General features: G+C 39.6%; 1 protein-coding gene across 4 annotated transcripts; it reads left to right on the top strand.

Moving 5' to 3' along the window:
- Nucleotides 1-8,757: 8,757 nt before the first annotated feature.
- On the top strand, nt 8,758-19,945 carry smad5 (SMAD family member 5). 4 transcript variants are annotated; one of them, XM_066716664.1, is made up of 7 exons: nt 8,758-8,968; nt 13,442-14,385; nt 15,811-16,068; nt 17,394-17,504; nt 18,290-18,514; nt 18,787-19,043; nt 19,153-19,945. In XM_066716664.1, exons 2-7 carry the CDS (start codon nt 13,983-13,985, stop codon nt 19,294-19,296), a joined length of 1,398 nt encoding a protein of 465 aa, XP_066572761.1. In that variant the 5' UTR covers nt 8,758-8,968; nt 13,442-13,982; the 3' UTR covers nt 19,297-19,945. The 4 variants fall into 4 exon arrangements, with proteins under 4 accessions (XP_066572761.1, XP_066572764.1, XP_066572762.1 ...); XM_066716667.1 differs by having other exon boundaries at nt 18,293-18,514; XM_066716665.1 differs by lacking the exon at nt 8,758-8,968 and adding an exon at nt 9,084-9,289.
- The last annotated feature ends 2,716 nt before the right edge of the window (nt 19,946-22,661 follow it).

Genomic DNA, 22,661 nt, shown 5'->3' on the forward strand with positions numbered 1-22,661 from the left:
AATAAAAAAAACAATAGCGATTCCAAGGACCAGGCAACAACTGAAAGCTATATATATAATACAAATGTAAAAATTGAAACCTGTGTACATGTGTATACATTTATATATGATAATGCTGTACTTTTCATGGCATTTATTTAATGGTTATCTTAAGGTTGTGTATTTCCTTTGATGCCTTCCCTGCGAAACATGGGCAACCAATAACGTGGAACACAAGTAGTGATATTAACACCAGCGCTGCACTGTGGTGTAGGGATCTCTGCCTGCTAAATTCTTCCACACGCTCCCCAGCCCAAGCACTTTCTAAAGGAGCATTGTGTGTCTGCTAATCAATGGCAGCAACAGCTGATGTCCTTTCCCATCTTAGCCGACATCTCATGGGTAACAAAAACAGCACTTGCTTTCAAGAGGGGGAAGAAATAACCACAAAACCATGAAAATAAATTACTGGAAATCAGACTGTTTCATACGTTCTGTTTTCCACATAGGCTTACTCACGTTGAATGGTCCAGTCAGACCCTGCAACGTTTTATTAATGGAGGTGTACATCAAAGATTTTCCAGTTTCTTGAATCTCTTCCAAAAAAGATTAAATTTTTGGGTATTCGTTTCGCTCTATGCAAAATAATGGTCTATTCTTACACTAACATCTGTATTTCTTGCTTGAAATAAAAGCTACAGGATAAAGAGACAACAAAAAATCCCAAACTTCAGTCTGCTTTGAACTCCTGACATCTCTCTATGATGCATAGTGTAATGGGTGTCACTGGTTTAGTATTTGACATCAGCTATTGATTAAGTTAGTGGCAAACTTGTCCAGCACCCCCTTTGACTCGGTTATGTCACATCTGAAAAATGTACCATGTTTTCATCCATGATGCTGCGATAAGAGACCATTCCCACCAGGACGAGGCAAACACAACACCCCTCAAACGAAGAGACAGGTGTTTCATGTACAGAGCTGAAAGTTCTGGCAAAAATGTGTGGAAGTGGCGCAGCTGTGACTTCTCAGGAAAACAACCCTTGTGTTTCAAACAATATACCATCCAGTGCTGCAACTGAAGGAACACACAGAAAGCTACTCTGATGGACAGTTGGAGAAGTGAGCTGACAAGTAATATGGGTCAGCTGGGTTACGTTTATCTAATTTTACAATATAATATTTCACAAGCATCAGATGAAGTGCAATACTATCATCAATTATACACAACAATGAGTGTATAGGTTAGAAAGATTAAATATGATAACAGTGAATTGTACTGATTTCATATTATCGACATTCCTGCCTCTGCTGAGCTGGAATTAGTGTTGTTTTTTAGGACAATATGTCAGGCATCAGTGGACATCCCTTGCCATATTGCCAGCACATGTTTGCATTTGCTTAGCTTACTGTCTGCTGCAGGACATTAAACATATTTATGGAAGAATTAAAGTTTCAACTGTCAAAACACCTGCAATTAATTAACATGCTTTTTGTTTTTTAAATGGTGGTTTTACTTGTATTACAAGGAGTACCGGTTAAACTAAGCTATATGGATTTCATCAGTACTGTACATAAAGGGTGGACACGTTTAAAGATTTAGAAACAGTGGTCTGCGAAACATAGTGGTATACACTTCCTCCTAGTTTAATGAAGAGAACCTCCATTTGTTTTTTGCATTAATCTCACTTCACTTCAAGGTGTCATCTGTCATTCAATGTTTTGAATAGGGGGCTGTGACTTGCCTCTGCGATGTGTCCTTTGGCTCCTTCCAGTAGGAGCTTTTCAAACTCCGAACTTCGAACTGTCTAACACAGCAGGAGTGACCCACAATGTCACGGGGAAGAAAAAAGCACTTCATTTTAAACCATTCTTCTGGAAGGAGGAAAAGAGCCCTCTATATAGACAGAAAAGCCTGTGTTATAAAAAAAAAAAACAAGAGACATCCTTAAAACAAAATAGAACACACCTCAACTTATTTCTTTAAATTCAAAAACAACAGGATATTCACTTTGGGAATCTAAATGGCAGATATGATAAATCTGTAGCAACAGGTGGGGAATTTATAAAGCAGTGTTTTCCTCCACTCTTCTTGGTACAGGCAATGCCATGTAGAGCCAAAACGAGAAGAAGTTGAAAGTCAAATCTGAGCCCTAACACCCGTCCTTTTCTGAGTCAGCGATGAGGGGATGTGGCATTGTCCATCTCTAAAAGGAGGAGGCTGATCCTCCATGTGGAAGAGAGATTATCTTTTGGTTCCTGTTATGGCACTTTTGTGATGGGGGGGGGTAATTTATTGCCCTGGTTGTGGTGATAAATGGCTGACAGGTTTCACGCTGAGTGGAGAGCTAACAGAATATTTATGAGAACGGCTGGAATCTCCAGCTGTGCTTTACCCCAAACCCTGCCGTGTTCGTCTATCACTCAACACAACAACCCAAAGTTGGCTGTCAGAGACTGATAGTTTGTGTGTTGTTAGATCAGAGAGCTTCACCACAGTCCGTGATGGAAGATAACTTGTGACAGTGCCATTATGTACACTGAATGGGTGTTGCTAGATGCTCAATACCTTCAGTGTACTCAAAGTTATGCACATGGTATATATTCATATATCTACATTAATATATAGATCTGATATCTATTCAAAACAGTTCCATACATTTATATTAGTGACTCACACAAATTGATACACAAGGCTGAGAGAAAATCTAATATTTTAGGAACTAATTTGGTTTGTTTCCAGTTTCGTGTATCAGTCAAATGTTGTGGACATTTTTGCACTTCTTGATACACCTACAGAGATATATATTTATTCTTAAACTCCTATTATTCTTTCAAAATGAAAAATACAATGATGCTGTCCCGGCCCCTGCTGAACTAATATCTTTCCAAATCTGACATGATACAGTCTTTAATAGCACACATTTTGAACCTGCGCCACAAGGCCAATTTTGCATGTCAGTTTGCCTTTTAGAGGGATCTGCACAACCATTTGAAATGCATCTAGGACGCATTCTGGCCACTGTGGATTGGATCTGTTTTTACATTCATGTCAACATGATAAATGACGGCTTTAGAGGTAAAAATTTTACATTGTCTCTCTCTGCGGTGATTCTGCTTGGCGTGTTTGAACACTCAAGGTCAGGTGAGGAAGGCAGCCTATAAATCACTACACCATCTACTCCTCCCTGCTATCCCAGACACTTCAACAAAGGCTGATGAGCTCCAGGACCAGAAAAGACCAGGCGTTTTTCCATCTGTTGTTTCCAACATCCATAGCAGCACGACTTACTGCACTGTAAGACTTTCCAAGTAACCCTTAAGATTGAGTGATAGTGTTAAGAAAGTCTTAAGTCTGAATCATGATAAGGACTAGTGTAAGAACCCACTTCATATTTTTGTACATTCACATGCCATGAATAAGAGTAAATAACATTAGTCTTTAGAAAAATTAGGTTTATTTTGAGGAGATGGTTTAACTTGATTGTATTTTATATAAACTGCAATCACTCAAGGAGTTCAAACAGGAGATGTTTTCGTCTGTTCCATGAGTTTGAAATATCAAATTACGCAGTTTTATGTGCATTTCCACAAGAGAAGTGTCCTGGCACCAAACAGTGTCAATACTTTGGTCAGCTGTTCATCCTCTCATGTCCTGAAATCATGGTGGACACAGAAAATGGACTCTGTGTTTGAAATAAGATCAATGGTGCTCCCTGGTGGTGAAAATATACAAAATATATTTTTTCACACATTTCAAAATATTTCCCATTTGTCTCATTATTATTATTATTATTATTATTATTATTATTATTATTATTATTATTATTATTAATAATAATAACAATATTATTGTGATTATGATTATTATTGTTGTTTAATAATAATACATACATACAAGTATTAATTACTATTATTTATTACTATTAATAAATGCTATTTTATTATTCATAAGACTAGGGGGAGTATTACTGTCCTTCTAAAATGTTGCGAGTGGGCATTTATAGGCTTATTTAAGAAATTAAAAGGTTCAATTTTTTGTGCATTTTAATTATTAAGATCAGAGGTGCAATTAGAACCAGAGGCATCTTTGGCCCATGAATACTGGAGATATCTATTTGAGAATTAGCAGGCTAACACAGGCTAATAAAATCACTAATTTATATACATGATCAACTTACCTGAATTGTTCTTTAGTAATGTCAGTTTTGAGTACAATCCTTGTCTTTGCTCTGATCCTCACACTTTTACAAATGTTTTAAATAATTAAATGTGCCCTATGCATGGAGTTTTGCTTAATAACCTTACCTCACTTAATAAAAGGTGACTCGAATTTCTAGTTGTCCCATTTAAAGCCTTCCTTGACATGATTTGATTCCTCTCCCTTTCAGAAACTTCACTCCCGAATTTTTGCAGCGGTGCTAAAAACTGATTTATCTTTTCTGTGAAAACATAAGCTGTTGATCTCAAATCGTGTCCATCCGAATCCATCGCTTGCTTTTTCTATCTCTCTGTGCAGTTCACATAACCAGGGTCAAAAGTCCATGATGAATTGTTAGAAAAGGGCCTCGCAGACCGCATCATCATTAATCTGCAGACAATAGGCACTCAGTTCCAGGCCTCATACTCAAACACTGAACAATGGTTATGTTGACAGGAAAACTATGTGGTAATGGGTTGCGGCGGTGATAATTATGTATACATTCATCTCCTGATTGCAGCAGAGATGAGCACTTCTTTTTATCTTTCACAGTTTTACTTTGTATTTAGATTTGACAAGGTAATATTTTTAACAGGCTTGAGGGGGACAAAAGAGAAGCAAACTCCAATGTGCGTGTCTGGGTGAAGTGCTACAAAATAACCTGTGTGTAGTGATATGACACTGTCCTCCGAGTGTCCAATCCTTTCCCTAATGAAGCCATCAAGCAAGCAGTCGCCCTCATTGTGCCACAGAGTTAATCTGAGCAAACTCAAATCACTCAGACTAGAGAGAGTTTCTCACGCCGGGTAGACAGGGATAATTCAGTGCCAAAGAAATGCCATGGAGTTTCCATTTCCTTGCCAGGGAATACAGGAGAGATTCCAGTATTACACAATAAATTATACATTATACATTGTATTTCGAACAATTGAATACAACAAGAAAGCAAACGTATTTCAGGATACATCTGTAAACATGAAATATCTGACTTAAAGTGCCATCATATTTGGACTTATTTGGCATTTCCTACTTTACTCCATATAAATGAGCTGAACTAAATAAGACACAAAACCTCAATTGTATTGCTGTTAATGTTTTGCTGAAAGTACTATATTCCAAATGTGTTATTACATCAAGGTATAACCATAGCTAATAAACACTAAATGATCTAGTATTATACAAAAAGGTGTTAAATTGGCCAATGCCTTTTCAGAAAGGGCTATTCTGACAAAGTCTTCTGTCCTAAGCACAGTTAGACAACTGTATTCATAGTCTATTCATTCAATATGATCCTATTTACTGTTTCCCAAATTAAACCACCAGGGGGAGAGATGGAGCAATGCATACCGTTGACTTGCACTTTTCCTTGCAGCACAACAAATTGTTTGCAGGTTTGCAGGACACAAAAACTATTAATTAATGAATAATAATAATCATAATTGTGTATTTTATTAATCTAATCAACCGTCTTATACCATTGTACATGCATTACAAAATGTGTACTGTCTCTGTTTAGGACAGTGTATTATATTGTCTGACTGGATTGGCACATATTTGTTTCTTCTGTACATATGACCACCATTTAAAAATTAAACAATGTCCATGTTTATTACTCCAACTACTTTTACTGCCAGTGCTAATTACAATGAATTAATTCATATCTGTCACATTTGCCAACCAATGGATATGTACTTGGCCAAGTGAATCCGACATACTCTGCTGTATTAATGTATTAATATTAATATAATATAATATTTGAGTTAATGCGAATTTTAATGGTAAGTCATAACTTGCAAACAGGAAAACCGACCCTAACTTCTGGGAAATATATCCTAAGTGCTTAAAGTCATCAATGTATAACAAATACTAAATGTTTAATATACTTATTAATATCCATGGCAGTGTTGGGATGCATATAATATGTGTATTTCAATATATAACTTACATTTATAGCGCTCTCACAGCTAATTCACTGAATTGCAGGAAATGTAAGTTGGAACACGTTGCATTGTGGGTATTTTTCGAGCCCGAGAAAAAAAGTTCATCACTTTTACTTAACGACCAGACGGCTGTTCGTTCACTGTAGCTTTACTACGGTATTGTTGCATATGTATATTTGTTCAATTGTTTCAATGCAGTGAAGGTGAATTAAAATGTTTTAAACATGTATTTCTTTTTTAACGAAAGTGCCGTTAGTTACCCGTATCGCCGTCCTTCCCTGGGTTTTGTGGGATTTTTAAATCTCAGACTGAGCGGAGCCAATATGTGACGTCATCTGGTCACAGCACACCCTTCCACAGAATACAATAGAAATAAATGGCCGCAGCCGGTATCCTTCCGCTGGCTGCTCGTTATAGCGCCGTCACACCAGTACAATGCCCGAGGGTTGAAGCTGGTTTTTGAAATCTCGAAAATCACAATTAATGCTACAATATAAATAATAATAATAATTTTAATTGAACTATCTACCAGCTTTTTAATCTGATAGATTTCCTAAACCCAAGTGACATTTTATACTACTGGAGAAGACTAGTGAAACATGAAACATAATCAAAACACAAAATGTATACAAATGTAACACTCATTAAAAAAATCCAAGCATATTTCAACAAAGCTGTAGTTGAAATATGTAGTACTGACCTGAAACTCTTCAGCACTCTAGTGTGAGCTTTACACGCGTTCACACACAGGGTATGTGGTCAGGAATAAGGGATAGCTGGAGTTATGGAAGATTATTATAATGTGATTTTTGAGTTCATTGTTTGTCATTTTTGACTCCCCACATATAAATGGAAATGGCTGAACTATTTTGATGCAATCCTGTCACTCTTTTAGGTGTCTGGTATTCCATGCAGTTTTGATATTGTCATATGCAATTCAGACCTAAATGATTTGTCTCTTAATGTATTCACAATTAAATATTTCATAGTTAACACATAGAGGGGCACATTGGAAGTGTAATGTCAGACTAGTGTGGTGATCTGTCTAGACACTGGATCCCCAGGGTGTAACTAGGAACAGCGTTGGGTAATTTCTGTATACACACGAGAGCTTTAATTGAAGCAAGGCTGATTTAGATGAAACTGTAAAAAGTATTTTAATGTCACGTTATTATTATTACTACTACTACTACTACTACTAATAATAATAATAATACATACATACATACTGATTATGAAACAAAAATACATGAGCACAGTATGAAAATGTGAGGAAATCGAATAGGATAGGACACATAAGCGCAATTTTGTGCTGCAGTAGGGCCTGACTTATCTCCCTTTTTAATGATGTGGTCTAAAATTTAGATTAATTAAAAACAGAATTAGCAAAACTCAAAATAAAAGAGTATATAGACAGACATACAAGCTGGATTTATCCTAAACTGATGTTTGCTGAGATTCTGTGGCCAATTCCCTTTTTTCCTGTAACATTAAGAAAGAAAGAAAGAAAGAAAGAAAGAAAGAAAGAAAGAAAGAAAGAACATGGTTCATTGGCATATTTCAATGCATATCATCATGTTTGCACTTGAGGAAAGTTGAAGGTTTATGTTCTACAGAATTATAGAAATCTCCCCAAATCCCACCTTCTATACGACATGTCTTTTGGTTTTCTTTGCAGATTTGTCTTGATCTATCCTCAACTCCGAAGGTCGTAGGTTTGGATGTTTGGCAATAGTCCCTTTCTCGGGCATATTTTGTCTCAAGAAAATGCAGCGGGCAGCGGGAAATGGTTTAAATCTTCTGCCCCACATATCAAATTGCACTTGTAAGGGTTGTGCGTGTACAGTCAGTATGTACAATTCAATGAAGCTGAATGTCGAGTGACAACCCAACGTGTGTCCCAGTCAGTAGCTTTACATGTTTTGCTTTGAACGACATCCAGCACAATCCCACATGTGTCATATGGGTTTTTCACTTCTGAACAGTTGTACTGTGTCTCCAAACGTGTCAGAGTGATGTGGGGGCCTTCTTATACACGGTCTATGACTACTTTTACCCCAGAGGAGAGGAAAAGGACAATCTCTCTCCTCCCCTCCTTTCCCAGACAGAAAAGCACTCTCTTTCCCCCAGTGTGAGGTTTGTACCTGCCAAGACTTCTGCAGGTCGTGCAATAGCTCCCCTGACTATACTATATAGAGCTAATAAAAGCACACCCCCAGCTGCAAGTTACAAGATTGCAATCACACTATCATGTCCTCAGCTCCCAACCCAGATGTGACCAAAGAGTTCAAATCGTACAACCCCTATAAAAGAATAGCACTGAAACTCTGCAACAGAGGCAGCACTTACCCAATAAAGCAACATGCATTAAACCCCCTCTAAAAAAGAAAAGAAAAAGCTATGCATGCATACAGTAATTCTGTCAAATGTGCATTCGCTTATCTCCTGCACCCCATATCACAATACAGAGTGCACAAGCGTTTAGAGACACCTATTAATAAATAAAGGGCTTCTCCCGTTTCTCAGCAGCCTATAGTCCCCAGTCGATATCTGCAGCTGGGCAGCCGGGTTACAATAATGTGAGTTTTGGGGCCGGCGGAGGGATACGGGTCGCGGCGCTCCGCCTCCAGCCTTCCTGACGCCAGGATTTCACAAACTAGAGCGAGAGAGAGGGGGGAGACACAACACGGGAAAAAAGGGGGAAAAAAACTTTATGTCGGAGAGAGAAAAACAGGGGGAAAAAGAGAGTAGGGGAGCCCGGCCGCTTGCGTCAAAGTACGAGCCCTTAGCGAACTCTTTCCCCGTTTATGAGAAGAAGACGGCGGCGGAAAGTGCTCCGTTTGGATGGGTAAATATGATTTTTTTTTCTCCTCCGTGGGGGTGGGTTGTTGAAGTGATTGAAAAAGTTTTTTTTTCCTGTTTTGGGAAGGGAGGGGGGTGTTGAGGACGGGGAGGGGGGGAGACATGGCGTCGGTGGCAGTTTATTTGGGAAGATCTGAACTTGAAAGTGATGCCGTGAGGAAAAGAGACGTTGTTGTGGCGGTTATTATTAAGCGCAGCGCTGTAAGTTAGTGCCGGGCGGCCGGAGGAGGAGAGGAGAGGAGAGGAGAGGAGAGGAGGATCAGGCCAGCTTTGTTTCCTGCAGGATCGCCTTTTCGCCGGGATATATGTGCGTGTTGTGTTGCTTTTTGTTTGTAGGAACTGGTTGGGCCGCGTTGGGAAGCACTTTCGTGTAGTCGTGCGTCTTTGTTTTTGCGCTTCAGCTGGTGCAGTTGCTACTTTGTTCAACTTCCCACGTCGCGCAAAAACTTGTTTGGCTTTTGAGAAACGACGGCGCCGGCCGATGCGAGGGTCGTGGTGTGGTGTTTGGGTTTGAAAGCCTCGCATTTGGTGTGCTTTGTGTATATACCTTGCCATTTCCACTCTGCTCTTTCTGATGCATTCAAAAAAAACCAACCAAAAAAAAAAACCCAAGGCTTTACAACATTTAAAGACTGTCCAGTGTTTCAAACCTGACGTGCACGTTTGGAAATAATCCTGCTGGGTTTGCATTTTCACATTTTCCCTTTGTGTGCACGGTGCTTGGAAATCGGAAATGTGTTCACCTCTGATTTCTGTTTTACCCACTCTTTTTCTTCTTTATTGAACGAAGAATAATGCTTCAATGTTGTGTCCATGGGCACTTTCTTCCAGTGTGAGTCACAATAGCTGGTTTTCCAATAACGGGTGTTCGTGTGCACATAAACCCCAGTGAATGCCTGTTTGTCCTCTGTTGAAATGTGGCAGATATTTGCTGTCTGCTATTGTTTTGCATCCCACCAGATTGTAGGGGAGCCCGGCTCTTCTCAGTCCAGAGAAAAACTTGGGTCTTCTCGCCGACACACTCATGAGGGTTAGAGAAACCAAGCCCAGGAGTTTGGTAGATGAGATCTGGAAGTGCTTTATTGTAGTATCTTGTACAATATCTCCAGAGTCACTGAAAGATGCATCTGATCCCAAATAAAAACCGGGTAAGCTTTGATTGAAGTCGAGCAGCAGCTATCTTGTCAACTAAGTGAAAAGGCATGTCTGGAGGAAACAAATGTATTCAAGATTAACAGAATTACATTCATTAACAGGGTGTGTGGTTGTCTTGTGCATAACTAATTACCAGCACATACTGTGGATGCTGATTGGATGCCTTAAAAGTTAGACAGGGATCTAGGGTCAGTAAGCTACAGACAAACGTGGTTATGATTGTTCATAACCCATTTCCAAATACTGTACTTATCTAACTGTCATTTTAAGCCTAGATCTAGTCTTTTTACACTGAATTATACACGTCTTTGGTGGTCATTTTCACTTCCTGCAAGATATGCTTATCAGTTTACTTTATATGCATCTACTTTAAGGTATACATGTAGGATACCCACACCCACGATTTAAAACTGCTGTTTGTGACAATAAATTCTGCCAACAGGTAACACTTTACACATTTTCTAAGCACTTCAGCAAAGCAATAATGCACAAGAAGCTGATATTATCCTCCAGTGACTACTGTAGAGCACATTGCACTCAACTCGTGTGTGCTGCTGCCTTTCATAAGGAAAGCATTGTAACGAAATTAGTAAATAATACATACTGTAGTGTAGTGCAAATGCAGTGAGCTAAGACCCTAGAGACTGATTTAGTGCGTTTCAGTTCCAGTCAGGCATGATTAAGCATTGTCTAAAATAAGGTCTCTGGGGTACACAGGCTGGAGGACTTGGGTGTTTTTGCCTGATCCTGTAAACGATTTGTAGCTTAAAACTCTTCCAATTTGTATCTTTGAGCCCAAGTGCACAATTAACACACCTTTTTTTAGTCTGAGTGGCATAGGGGGAATATATACCTATTTCTAATTCACAATTGTGGGACCATGAATAGACACAATGCAAATCCTTGTATTTCCACTATTGTAAAAAGCATTTTCATGGTAAATGTTGGTATAATTAGATTGTGGCAAACACCCTTAATGGAAGAATTCTAATAAAATATTTGACCTTTTGGTAGCTACGCTATTATGTTAAAATATCCCGAAAGACGTGTCTAAAAGCCCACAGCAATGGAAATCCATCTGAATATATGAAAATGCAATGGATGCCGTAACATACAGTTTACAAGAGATTGTGTTCCAAGACTTTTCGCCATTAGAGCTTATGTGCAAAGAAAAGCATTTTGTCTGCATGGGCCTTGGGAAATCAATACGGTATACAGCTAGAGTGTCCTTGTCTGACTTTGCAGAAAGCACATTCACGAGGGTGAGCTCACAGTCCTTCAATCACTGTGAGCTGAGAAGGATTGACTGTTTGCAGCCGTCTGCAGCGGGAAATGGAAGGAAGTCCTAAGAGTGAAATGCATTGCGTTATCGCTGTCGGGCTCAGGGAGCTGTGTCCCCAGTTTCCTGTAGTTAAGATTATCATTTTGCTGTCGTCGCTTGGAAAGCATTGAGGCCTCGCGAAACTCCTAACAAGCCGATTACACTGTTGGGCACTAGCAGCTGGAGATAAGCGAGGGCCTGTATTGTGGAGGTCTTCCTGACCTGCTAAGTTGCTAGGTCAGTAATGGACACCTTTTTCAGTACGCAATGTTTTGAGTCTCTCTCGGACTAGGTCGTGCTACTTTGCATCTTCATCCGGTTTGGGAATTAAAAAAGGGGGAAACATCTTGGTGATGACGTGGAGTCGGCATTGGTTGTTTTGTTCTTTTGTCCACTTTTTTTACTTTTAATTTAGCAAACAAATTATGGAAATGGCGTAAACTGTAAGGCCTATGTCATATTTTCACCAGCTGTACATGGTAGCAGGCTTGTTGAGCTTTTTGTTTTCAGCTGATGCGCTGACTCATACCTCCTTTCCAGTTTGTCACTGGGAACAAGCTGTAGCCTGCAACTACTTTAATGTGTATCGCAATCAAATCTGTAATATAATCAGCAGCTTAATCGTTATACTGATGCATCTGATTTCCAATTAAATATTTAAGGAGCTTGCAGTGTAATTCTGCAATAGAGTACATTGGAAGGGCAGCAGGTTAAGAGTGACTGCTTTAGACAGTTTGCCTTTTATCTATTTTTCTTTGTACTGAGTCAGATGGTACAAGATACATCTAACTTCGAAAGTAGCCCAAACTATTTAAAGTGCTTGTATTCTTATAAAATAAGAATGAAATATATTTAATTCGGTCTTAGATATGGAAACAACACCATGGTGTTACCCTTGTCCAAAATCCCTGATATTAACCACAGTTGCTGTACTTCCTGGGGAGCAAAAAAAAGTAAATTTGCTGTCCTGCTATATTTAACCAGCAGCTTTGATGTGGAGATAAGGCAACTGTGATGAAACTCTATGCACAAAACATATCTGCTAGTGTGACCTTGTGCATAAGGCAGGACTTGATGGTCAGACACAAGCCTGGTATTTATATCTCTGCTTTGGAAAAAGAGGATGGTAAAAGTAGTCAATTATTATATTATAGAGCTGCTCTGTACAATACACTGATGAAGGTGTAGGTGCCATGGATTGGCCCGCTAATCTATTTTTCTCCTAATTAGCTTGGGAAGTGTACAGGTTACTATCATCTAAACAAGAGTCAAATTTACCTTATAGCCTGTGTGTCCTGCTGAGTATTTCCAAAATTGTTTTGTCTGCTGTTGCTATAAATGCTGAACAACATGAGACCACCTAGACAATAGATTACATTTCCCCCCCCCCGCCAAAACATTTTTTTATCTTTTCCAATGAAGTTTAGAACAAAGAATCTCAAGGAAAATAAATTGAATAACAGGAACGCATGTGGCCAGCCACCTGCCTCCTCTCCATTTTGCAGATGTTCATAGTTCTGAGGATCTCGCATGCATTGAGAGGGTGCAGCCCAGCCCTTTGAATTTCAAAAATGTATCGAGAAGGAAAGACAGTGATGTTTGGCAGCTGTGGATGGGGAAGGAGGGTGGGGGTGGGAGGAAATGGATTTTAGTAGCCGACATCCTCTTTCTCAAGTTGTGTTCATGACTCCTCAACAGCTGCATTCTGGCCTGTAGGCTCCATGCCTGGGTTGGGTGTGCGTAGAGAGGGTTCTGTTTCTGCAATAGTCAGATCTTTCAGGATAGGTGTATAGACGTGAATCTTGTATTTTTTTAATTCCAAGAAAGAATATACAGATTATATTTGATATCTCCAGTTCATTGTATGTAAATTTTACATTGGTTGTGTATATATAAAATGTAGTTTGCTGTGAAGGTTAACATTCTGACTAGTTAATCTTTATGAAATCAGTCTTGTGCAGGAACCTTTTGCTCTTTTTGCAGGTGTCTCTCTTTTTTTTAGCAAAAAGCTGCTGGTGACTCAAACCCCCTTCATGGTTTTATGGAATAGGCAGCTTTCTGGATGACTGCAGCCCTCTCTGTTCCTTTGAATGGTTTCAGCAGCAATTGAAGACCCTATAGGTCCCTGCATTGTAGGTTTTAACCATTTCCCTTTGGACTGTGTAATGAAGAGACCTTGTAAGGCTGACTGCTGAAAAACAAGAGTTGAATGCGAGCCAGAGGGCATTTCCACCACTGAAGACGGCAACTCCTTTATTTTATTTTTTTATCCAAAACATTTACTGTTCCGGTTTTGATTGGGGAAATTAAAGTTGACTTCGAGCGGATCAGACAATTACCAAGAGTCCTCCTTGTAAGACCACCAGGAGGACCCTTCTCTCTACCCTCAGTGCTGCGAAGGTAGTCTCTGCCACGGACCCTTGGGCTGCGAGCTGTTTAGCCTGAGAAGCTGGAGTAACTCTCCAGGGATTGCTTCCCCTCCTTGACTGTATACTACCGGAGAGTCGTCACCCTCATAGCCACCATGACTTCAATGTCCAGCTTGTTCTCCTTCACCAGCCCGGCTGTGAAGCGGCTCCTGGGGTGGAAGCAGGGAGACGAGGAGGAGAAGTGGGCAGAGAAGGCTGTGGATGCCCTGGTGAAGAAGCTGAAGAAGAAGAAAGGGGCCATGGAAGACCTGGAGAAGGCGCTGAGCAGCCCAGGACAACCTTCCAAGTGTGTCACCATCCCTCGCTCCCTGGATGGCCGGCTCCAAGTGTCCCACCGGAAGGGCCTCCCCCATGTCATCTACTGCCGTGTGTGGCGCTGGCCGGACCTCCAGAGTCATCATGAGCTCAAGCCCCTCGAGGTGTGCGAGTATCCCTTTGGGTCCAAGCAGAAGGAAGTCTGCATCAACCCCTACCACTACAAACGAGTGGAGAGCCCAGGTACGTACAAATTGAATTATATGACCACTAACAATGAATCCACTTGCACTTTGCCTTTTCTGTCCTGCTTGTGATGGCTGAAATGTTCCCCTTGAGAATGAAGATGAACTGGTGTCCACTGCATGATCACAGGCTAAAAACAATTTACCCCATTTTCTGAAACTCATATCCCAACTTCAAAAGTTAATTCATGAGATCTCATTGCTAAAGTTGCATTTCATTGGCATGTTTCCTCAAATTATGAATTTATTGACCAGAATAATTTCTACTTTGATCCTTAGCTGTGGAGTACTGATATTTATTCAGAAGGATGACCCAGTATACAGCATCAGCCATTGTGTTAAGCATTTAGTAAAAGCCTTGAATTTGACTAATGCAGAATCTTCCCAAATCTGTTCTTCATTAGCACTGCTTGATCAGATAATCTTACCTAGCCACCCCGCTGAAATACATTTTAAAGAAGTTTTTAAGCCAACCAATTTCTTTGTAAATAAAATCTCCCCTCCGAAAACTGCTTTTATTGATTTGGTATCTATTTTAGTTCCCCCCTTTATAACAAAATGGCTATTGCAGCTGCATAGGCTATCCATTTTGGCCTGTAAGAAAGATATACTAGTACAAAAAGTCTATTCATAATTCATGAAGAAAAACATGATTTTCATGTTGAGCTATTTCATACCGCAGCAGCAAGCTTTATGACTCAAATATAGATGAAAACTGAAGCTTCTAGTCATTAACATTTGCTGTATTAGATTATATTAGGACTTCCACTGCATGTTAGATTTGATGAATAGAACCTGTGTAATATGCACAGTGCTGTCAGCGACATTGCCTTCTCGTGCTTCCAGACAGATTCCAGAATGAAGAGGTGATACTTTTTTCTTCTAATAGTGGCCTTTGCATCACCTTCGCAGAGTATTTGTGATGAGTTTCTGTGTATTAAAGGTACCTTTGAGCCCTCCAGGGGATCTGAGATCACATGTTTGTCTCTTGAAAGACAACACACTTGTGTTAAAGTATGATTCTGATCATGGGGCTCTTACTATAGCATTGCCTGAGAGCCAGAGATATTACCCTGTCATAAGTTGTCTTTATTTTTCTTAGAGATTGTGTTTTGTAAAATTGCCCTGAAGATCAAAGTTCGGCTTCTCAATGAATAAAGATATATACAACCATTGTGCCCTTAGTCTTATATAAAGTGGATGCAGTTGAATATGTGCATGTCAGTTGACATTTGGTAGCCTCAATTGTGATTTGCAGAACAAATAAAAAAAAACAAAAAAACAATAGGCCTATATTATGCCACAGATCTGCAAATATCATATTTAAAATGAAGTCAGGTCTTGTCTGTCCCATATTTAGATGGGTATTGGTCTAAAGGACTCTGTATCCAAGCTGACCTATGAGATCTTCCGTTTCTTGCAGTGCTTCCTCCGGTGTTGGTGCCCAGGCACAGCGAGTTCAACCCCCAGCACAGCCTACTGGTCCAGTTCCGCAACCTGAGCCACAACGAGCCGCACATGCCTCTCAATGCTACCTTTCCAGAGTCTTTCCAGCAGCACAGTGGGGGCAACTCCTTCCCCATCTCGCCCAACTCGCCCTACCCCCCATCTCCGGCCAGCAGCGGCACCTATCCCAACTCTCCTGCCAGCTCTGGGCCCTCCAGCCCCTTCCAGCTTCCAGGTACAAGATACACAGCTAAGAGATTGGGATTGAAAACAAAAATGAACCACCACTTTATGAACATATTTTTGTAGGGAATTATGGATTATGAGCCCAAAGTAATGGCTAGAGATGTGGACTCGGTATGAATGGAGAATTACAAACACAACAAATCTTTAGTTATAGTGACAGGGCATCACAATTAAGGTCAGTGGAAGTACACAATTGATTTGCAAAGTTAGCAGCTCTGTAAAGCCTCAAATATGCTTGTGCAAAAAATGCTACTGTGCCAAATGGCTGGCAATAGCCAGTCATCCCAGTACTGCAGTATATTTCACAGATTTGCTGACTGGAAACAAATCTACAGGCTGTGTGTAATTGGGCACGAATAAACTAGTATTAAGGATCAATGTTCTGGATAGGGAAGTTCATGCCTTGTTTTTATCTGGGTGAATTAATCTGCTTGTTGGGCAGCCTTTTATAATGTGCTTTGCACAGGGTAAAAGTTTCATTTTGCTGTAATCACTTGTTTATCTCTGTGGCTGAAGTCCCGGTGCCTGTTGAGGTATTTTTATTTAAAAATAATGAATATAAAGGCCATGTATAGGCTATATTTTATGATATAACCTAGCTATAGGGAAAGTATCTCTCAATCTAAATTTGGAAAACAATTCTCAATGCATCTGATAGTGATTCCCTTCAATTCGGAAACAGGAAAATATTTTATATACTTCAATACAATATTACCATCCACAGTTTTTTTTAAATATATATACTCTTTGTCTTATGTTTGCATTGAGATAATTGAAGTGAACTGCTGAAAATAAACCTAGAATAACTCAAATATTTTCCACAGTGAAGTCCCTCCCATCAGTTTACAAATGATATGTTGCCCCCCTGTGGACGGTTTTTGAATTGTATTTTTGTATTTTTACATCTGCATTTAGAATTTTTCACAATTTAATGTCTTGGATACCACTTCCAAAATAACCTTTATTTGTATATCATGCAGAGGAAAATTTTTATTCTGAGTTCCATTTAAAACTTGGACTAATGTGTACTTCAGTTAAGATGCAGATTGAGTTATAGCTGTAGTTATATATTGTAGATTTAAACATCACATTTTCTTCCACTTCTTAATTAAACTATTCTATTTTAAGGGAATCCTGAGAAAATATTTTATTAAATTTATATAAAGCTTTTTCCTGTCCACCGGGCTGCTCCGCCTTGAAGGTTGCAGAGCTCTCTTGGCAGTTTTCCCAGTGCTGGGCTCTGGTCATCAGAAGCCAGTTGTCGGGCACAGCTGTTCCAAGTCTTTACTCCTTTCTTTGTGGTCTGTCCTGCAGCTGACACCCCCCCGCCTGCCTACATGCCTCCCGACGAGCAGATGGGACAGGACAGCTCTCAGTCAATGGACACTGGGAACAGCATGGTCCCTCAGAACATGCCCAGGGGAGGTGAGAGACTTCCTCACCTCTCTGCACCTGTCACACAGTAGAGGAGATGAAAGGGCAGGAAGCAGTGTTGTGCAATGTGCAAAATAAATCATACTAAAGGAGAGAAATAGTTTGATTACATAATCTTCTGCCAAAATTGTAGATCTCCTTTTTTGGTTCAAAAAGAGATGTGATTATAAACTTTGAAAAGTGGATCATTTGCTGTGAAAAATATTATTCATGAAAAGATGGATCCACCTTTGTTATAATATATTGTTTCCATTATACAGCTTGCTAACCACCTAATCATGTTTAGTTTAATTAGACCCACACTTCACTAATGTCTGTCCCGTAGGGGTTTTATCTGTAGAGCGTATGAACCCGCTGAGTGTGGGGTCTGCACTGGAGTGTGGTGGCCAATTTCAGTGTAAGCCAGTGCTGCCCAAACCCAATCCTTGAGGGGCCAACATGTCTAATAGGTCACCTTTAATTATAAATTTCTTAACAGCTGGAACAATTTCAATGTGATCAATTAAGCAGATTAGTGAAATTAAGTTAGACTTGTTTAAAAGACCAGACTGACAACAATGACCAGAATTCCCTTAATTGAACAAGTTAATTGTTTAATTGAGCTTCCATGTGGTCCCAGTCTGTTGAAATTAGTCATTTAGGGTGACATACAAAACTATTTGTGCACCACTGGTGTAAGCAGTGTTTAGATGTCGAGGTGCACAAACGGTTGGGTAGGACAGCTGTGTCTCTTATCGAGCCCCGCTGTTAAACTGTTCGTCCTCTGTCCTGTGCAGTAGACGTGCAGCCCGTGGAGTATGAGGAGCCCCGTCACTGGTGCTCCATCGTGTACTACGAGCTGAACAACCGCGTGGGCGAGGCCTACCACGCCTCCTCCACCAGCGTGCTGGTTGACGGCTTCACCGACCCGTCCAACAACAAGAACCGCTTCTGCTTGGGGCTGCTGTCCAACGTCAACCGCAACTCCACCATCGAGAACACCCGGCGCCACATCGGCAAAGGTTTGGCACTCTTCCTCTCGCTGCTGAAGGACAGGATGTAGCTGATCTTTGTGCTCCCAAGTGTAACGGCTACTTTCTAATTCTGAAATGGAAATGGGGGGTCTTTTTAGAACCAGCTGTTCAAGATTTTAAAATAAATGGACCAATACTTAATTTGGCTTCTGGTTTCTAGTAAGGTTTTTGTGTCATATTTAAAAATGATCAGGACATCGAGCTTTATCCATTTCCTGCTGGCTGTTTCCTGACATCACTTACTTCCCTGCCTCCCACAGGAGTCCACCTCTACTATGTGGGAGGGGAGGTGTACGCTGAGTGCCTGAGCGACACCAGTATCTTCGTCCAGAGCAGAAACTGCAACTACCACCACGGCTTCCATCCCACCACAGTCTGCAAGATCCCCAGCGGCTGCAGCCTCAAGATCTTCAACAACCAGGAGTTTGCCCAGCTGCTGGCTCAGTCTGTCAACCATGGTTTCGAGGCTGTTTACGAGCTCACAAAGATGTGCACTATCCGCATGAGTTTCGTCAAGGTACGGCACCCCTTCAGTCAGGCATATTTCAGCTGCTTATATATATAGTTTTTTGTCTGCAATAAATAGGATCATATATCTGTCTCATTAATCTTCTGTTCTTTGTTAGGGCTGGGGGGCGGAGTATCACCGGCAAGACGTCACCAGCACCCCCTGTTGGATAGAAGTTCACTTGCACGGCCCTCTCCAGTGGCTTGATAAAGTACTGACACAGATGGGCTCTCCTCTTAACCCTATCTCCTCCGTATCCTAATGAGAGGGAGAGGAGCTAGGGAGTGTCTTTTTAATATTTTTTTTTTTTTTTCCCTCAACGTTTGATTACTAAAACATGGTCTTCGAGGCTGAACTGTTTACACTGCCTGCGAGAGGGACTTTATCCTCAGGCAGTCCGAAGTATAGAGTGACTCATTGGCTACAAGCAATTTTTGCAGTGGTAAACACTAGTGGTGGCACAGACCGGATGAACAACTACAAACCTGTCATCTTCTCAGAGTAAAACACTACTGGAGACATCTGGCCTAGAGCAACTTTTCCTTTTTTTTTTTTTTTTTCCCCATCCCCTTTTTCTTCTGGTTTCCTTCATAAACCTGTTTTAAGAAAGCTTGTAAAAGCGAGCAGTCTCTTTCAATAGATTTTTGTTCAGTAGTTGAAATGGACTGAAATGGTAGTTCTTGTTTCCCCCCCTTCCTCCTTAAGCCATTAAATAATTTGTTTTCATACTTTGTTTCCTTTCCTAATGTCTAAACTCATCTATTTACATTCAAGGCATAGTTGTAGTAATGTCTATGACATCCAGAACCCTCTACATTTTTTTGTCCCCCCAGCTCTCCCCCCCCTTTTACTTCAAGGCAGAATACTAAATAATGGCTTCCTTTTAAATAAAAGCAGTCTTAAACCTTAAACATGCAATGTGGATTTTCCATTTTTGAACTGACTGAGTTTACTTCAGACATGGTTAAATTAAACATCAGGAATGGAAGATGGATGTTTCTTGATTTACCATTTTATTTTACAATGTGGTTCACATCTAAAGCTCATGAAGTTTGCTGACATCAAGGCTGATTTTGTTGCTTCTCATTGCTGTAACTTTGTGAAAGTAAAGAATCAATTATAATTGACTTAAACTAGAGTAGCTCATTTTGCTAGCTTTTATACATTGTCATTTTTATGTATTAGCGAGGTATGTTGGTCTGCAGAAACACAGAATACTTGTTTTAATAAGGTAAGTAACACAATGAAAAGCACTGATCTTTACTGTATAGCTTGCTCTTACAGTGTTAGGAACAGATAACATGAGTGAAGTTAATCAGTTAACAATGTGATTAACAGAAATACAAATAGGGGAAAGTATTAAAATTAAACTGTTTAGAAGTTGAAATATTCAGTTGATTGTTACAAAATAAGGCATAGTGAGGTATCTCTATTTTCCCTTCTAGTGTCTTCTGCACAGCCCGAAGAATGTTCTTTTATAGAAGTGTACTTTTCCCTTTTAGAAACTGAGCAGTTTCCAATCGGGCATCACATATGCTGTCCCAGAAAAGTGTTTTTTTTATAGTATAGATTTGCAATAAAACATTTCCTTCATTATACTTCCCCTGTGGATTCTGACTGTTCATGTTCTTTACTTGAAATACTGTACATTGTGTTCATATTTGTTAATCTAAAGTGGCCAGTGAGTTTCTTGGATATACCTACTGTAATGTTTTCTGGAATAGTGGCTGTTTTATATTGTATTATCTCTTTATATTTTACATATTTTCTATATGAAACACTAACCAAAGCTATTTCTCCTCTTGGCAGAAGCCTTTTTTTAAACTTTGATGAAAAACACTGGTGCAAGTGAGGACAGGCTTCATCTAGGTAGGATACCAGATGGTAAAACAGTGAAGACGTTTCAGGCCCTGTATGAGTCTGTGATCGCTGATGGCCAGTTGCTTGGAAGGTTAATTGTGCTTAGAAAAAAAAAGAGCCCTTTGTGTTGCATTTCTGCTTGGCAAAAAGGTCTAGTGATTTATGTTCAATTTAATGTAATTAAGGAAAAAAAAAAATCACCCGTCAGTGCACGGTGGCTGCGGCTGCTGGACATTAATAAGCTTTGACACGAGTTATAAGAAGCCCAGCCCAGTCAATAACAAAATTATCATGCGCAAATGGTAGCGGATTGAAAAACAAATGAAGTGTAAAGCAAATGACCTGAATGGAATGCCCTTTTATTGTCAAGCAGGCAGTCAAGCAATTCAAAATATTGTCATATTAAAAATAAAACCTGCCTACATCTTCAGATTAAAACGTAGTGTAACATTCATTATCAATTTCTTTAGAATGGAAGAATTTCTGTATAAAAGTGTCTCATTATAAACCAAACAAGCTTATGTAATGAGCAGTTCTTTTCACTCAATTATATACGCAGTTTTTATTATATGGAGTACATAAAGTAACTATACAATATCGATAGAACTTACTCCTGCCTTATGTGGCAATCAAAATGAAATGGTTTTGCATTTTATTGGAGTGGCAGGGGGTTAGTTATTGGTATTGATATTGCTGGGGGAAAGAAAATTATTCTATTTAGCACACCTGTAGTCCCACTTTGAGTTTTACTCTGAGAAAGATTTGAATTTGGTTGTTCTTCCACATGAATAAATCTGAATAATTGAAACTCCTAGCAACAACTCATTGAGATGAACGAGAGGACCGAAAGCTTAAACAAAACAAAACCATCCAAATATATATATATATATATATATATATTAGCTTGAGAGTTGAAGAAGCAATGATTTAAATTGTTCTCATAAATATACATTGCCTTCACTCTCCGACATCTATTAGAGTCGAGTCCTTGACATTGCCATTACCAGCCTGATGTTAACATGCAGACTACTTAGTTTCCAAGGGTAGTGAATGTTAAGAAACAGTGTTGCCAAGTGTGTTTACAGGTTTCCACAGTACACGTATCTAAATCACTTTATTTGTTCAAGGCTCATTTGCTTTGGGCAGAACCTGAACCTTTTATGAATTAATTCCTATTTTTCCGTTTGAACGCTTGGTGCTGGATATGTATCCTGTCTTCATCTCTGTGGCGTGTTATTCTTTGAAGGATAAGTCAAGGCTGGGATTTATATGCTGGATTTGGTAGAATGGGACACTTGACAGATGGGAGTTCTGTAAAATGTAAAATCAAATGCCAATATGGGAGTTTTTAAATGGAATTGTCAAATCTGAGTTGTCATTCATTTTTGGATATTTATTGGGAAATTGGCACAAGAAATCAACATTGAGTGAAATAAAACCTGCAGGCCTTCAATTTTGCTGTTAAGAAAATATGAATTGGATGTCATTAGACTTGGTGTGCATGCACCAGCTTATTTATAATGTTTGATTTCTATGAGTATGCTTTAACAGAATGAGTGCATACTTTGATGGTACTTTATCACAGTAAATTAACATTTAATTTTCAAATCCTAGCTGGAGATGGGTAATTGCTTGAATGCCTTGAGTTGGAATCCAGTAATACCAATACATAGTTCTTAGTTTGAGGTTTTATCCATAATGGTCTAATAAATTCTATAAAACCAATATCTGGAACAAAATGTATGTGTGGTCTTTTTCTGTTCTGAT

Source organism: Amia ocellicauda, chromosome 11 (assembly GCF_036373705.1).
Source record: "Amia ocellicauda isolate fAmiCal2 chromosome 11, fAmiCal2.hap1, whole genome shotgun sequence".
Taxonomy (NCBI): domain Eukaryota; kingdom Metazoa; phylum Chordata; class Actinopteri; order Amiiformes; family Amiidae; genus Amia; species Amia ocellicauda.

Coding starts and splice junctions, on each gene's coding strand:
- smad5 (XM_066716664.1), top strand. CDS start 13,983: ATGACTTCAATGTCCAGCTTGTTCTCCTTCACCAGCCCGGCTGTGAAG. Junction 14,386..15,810: donor CAAACGAGTGGAGAGCCCAG/GTACGTACAAAT, acceptor CGTTTCTTGCAG/TGCTTCCTCCGGTGTTGGTG. Junction 16,069..17,393: donor CAGCCCCTTCCAGCTTCCAG/GTACAAGATACA, acceptor TCTGTCCTGCAG/CTGACACCCCCCCGCCTGCC.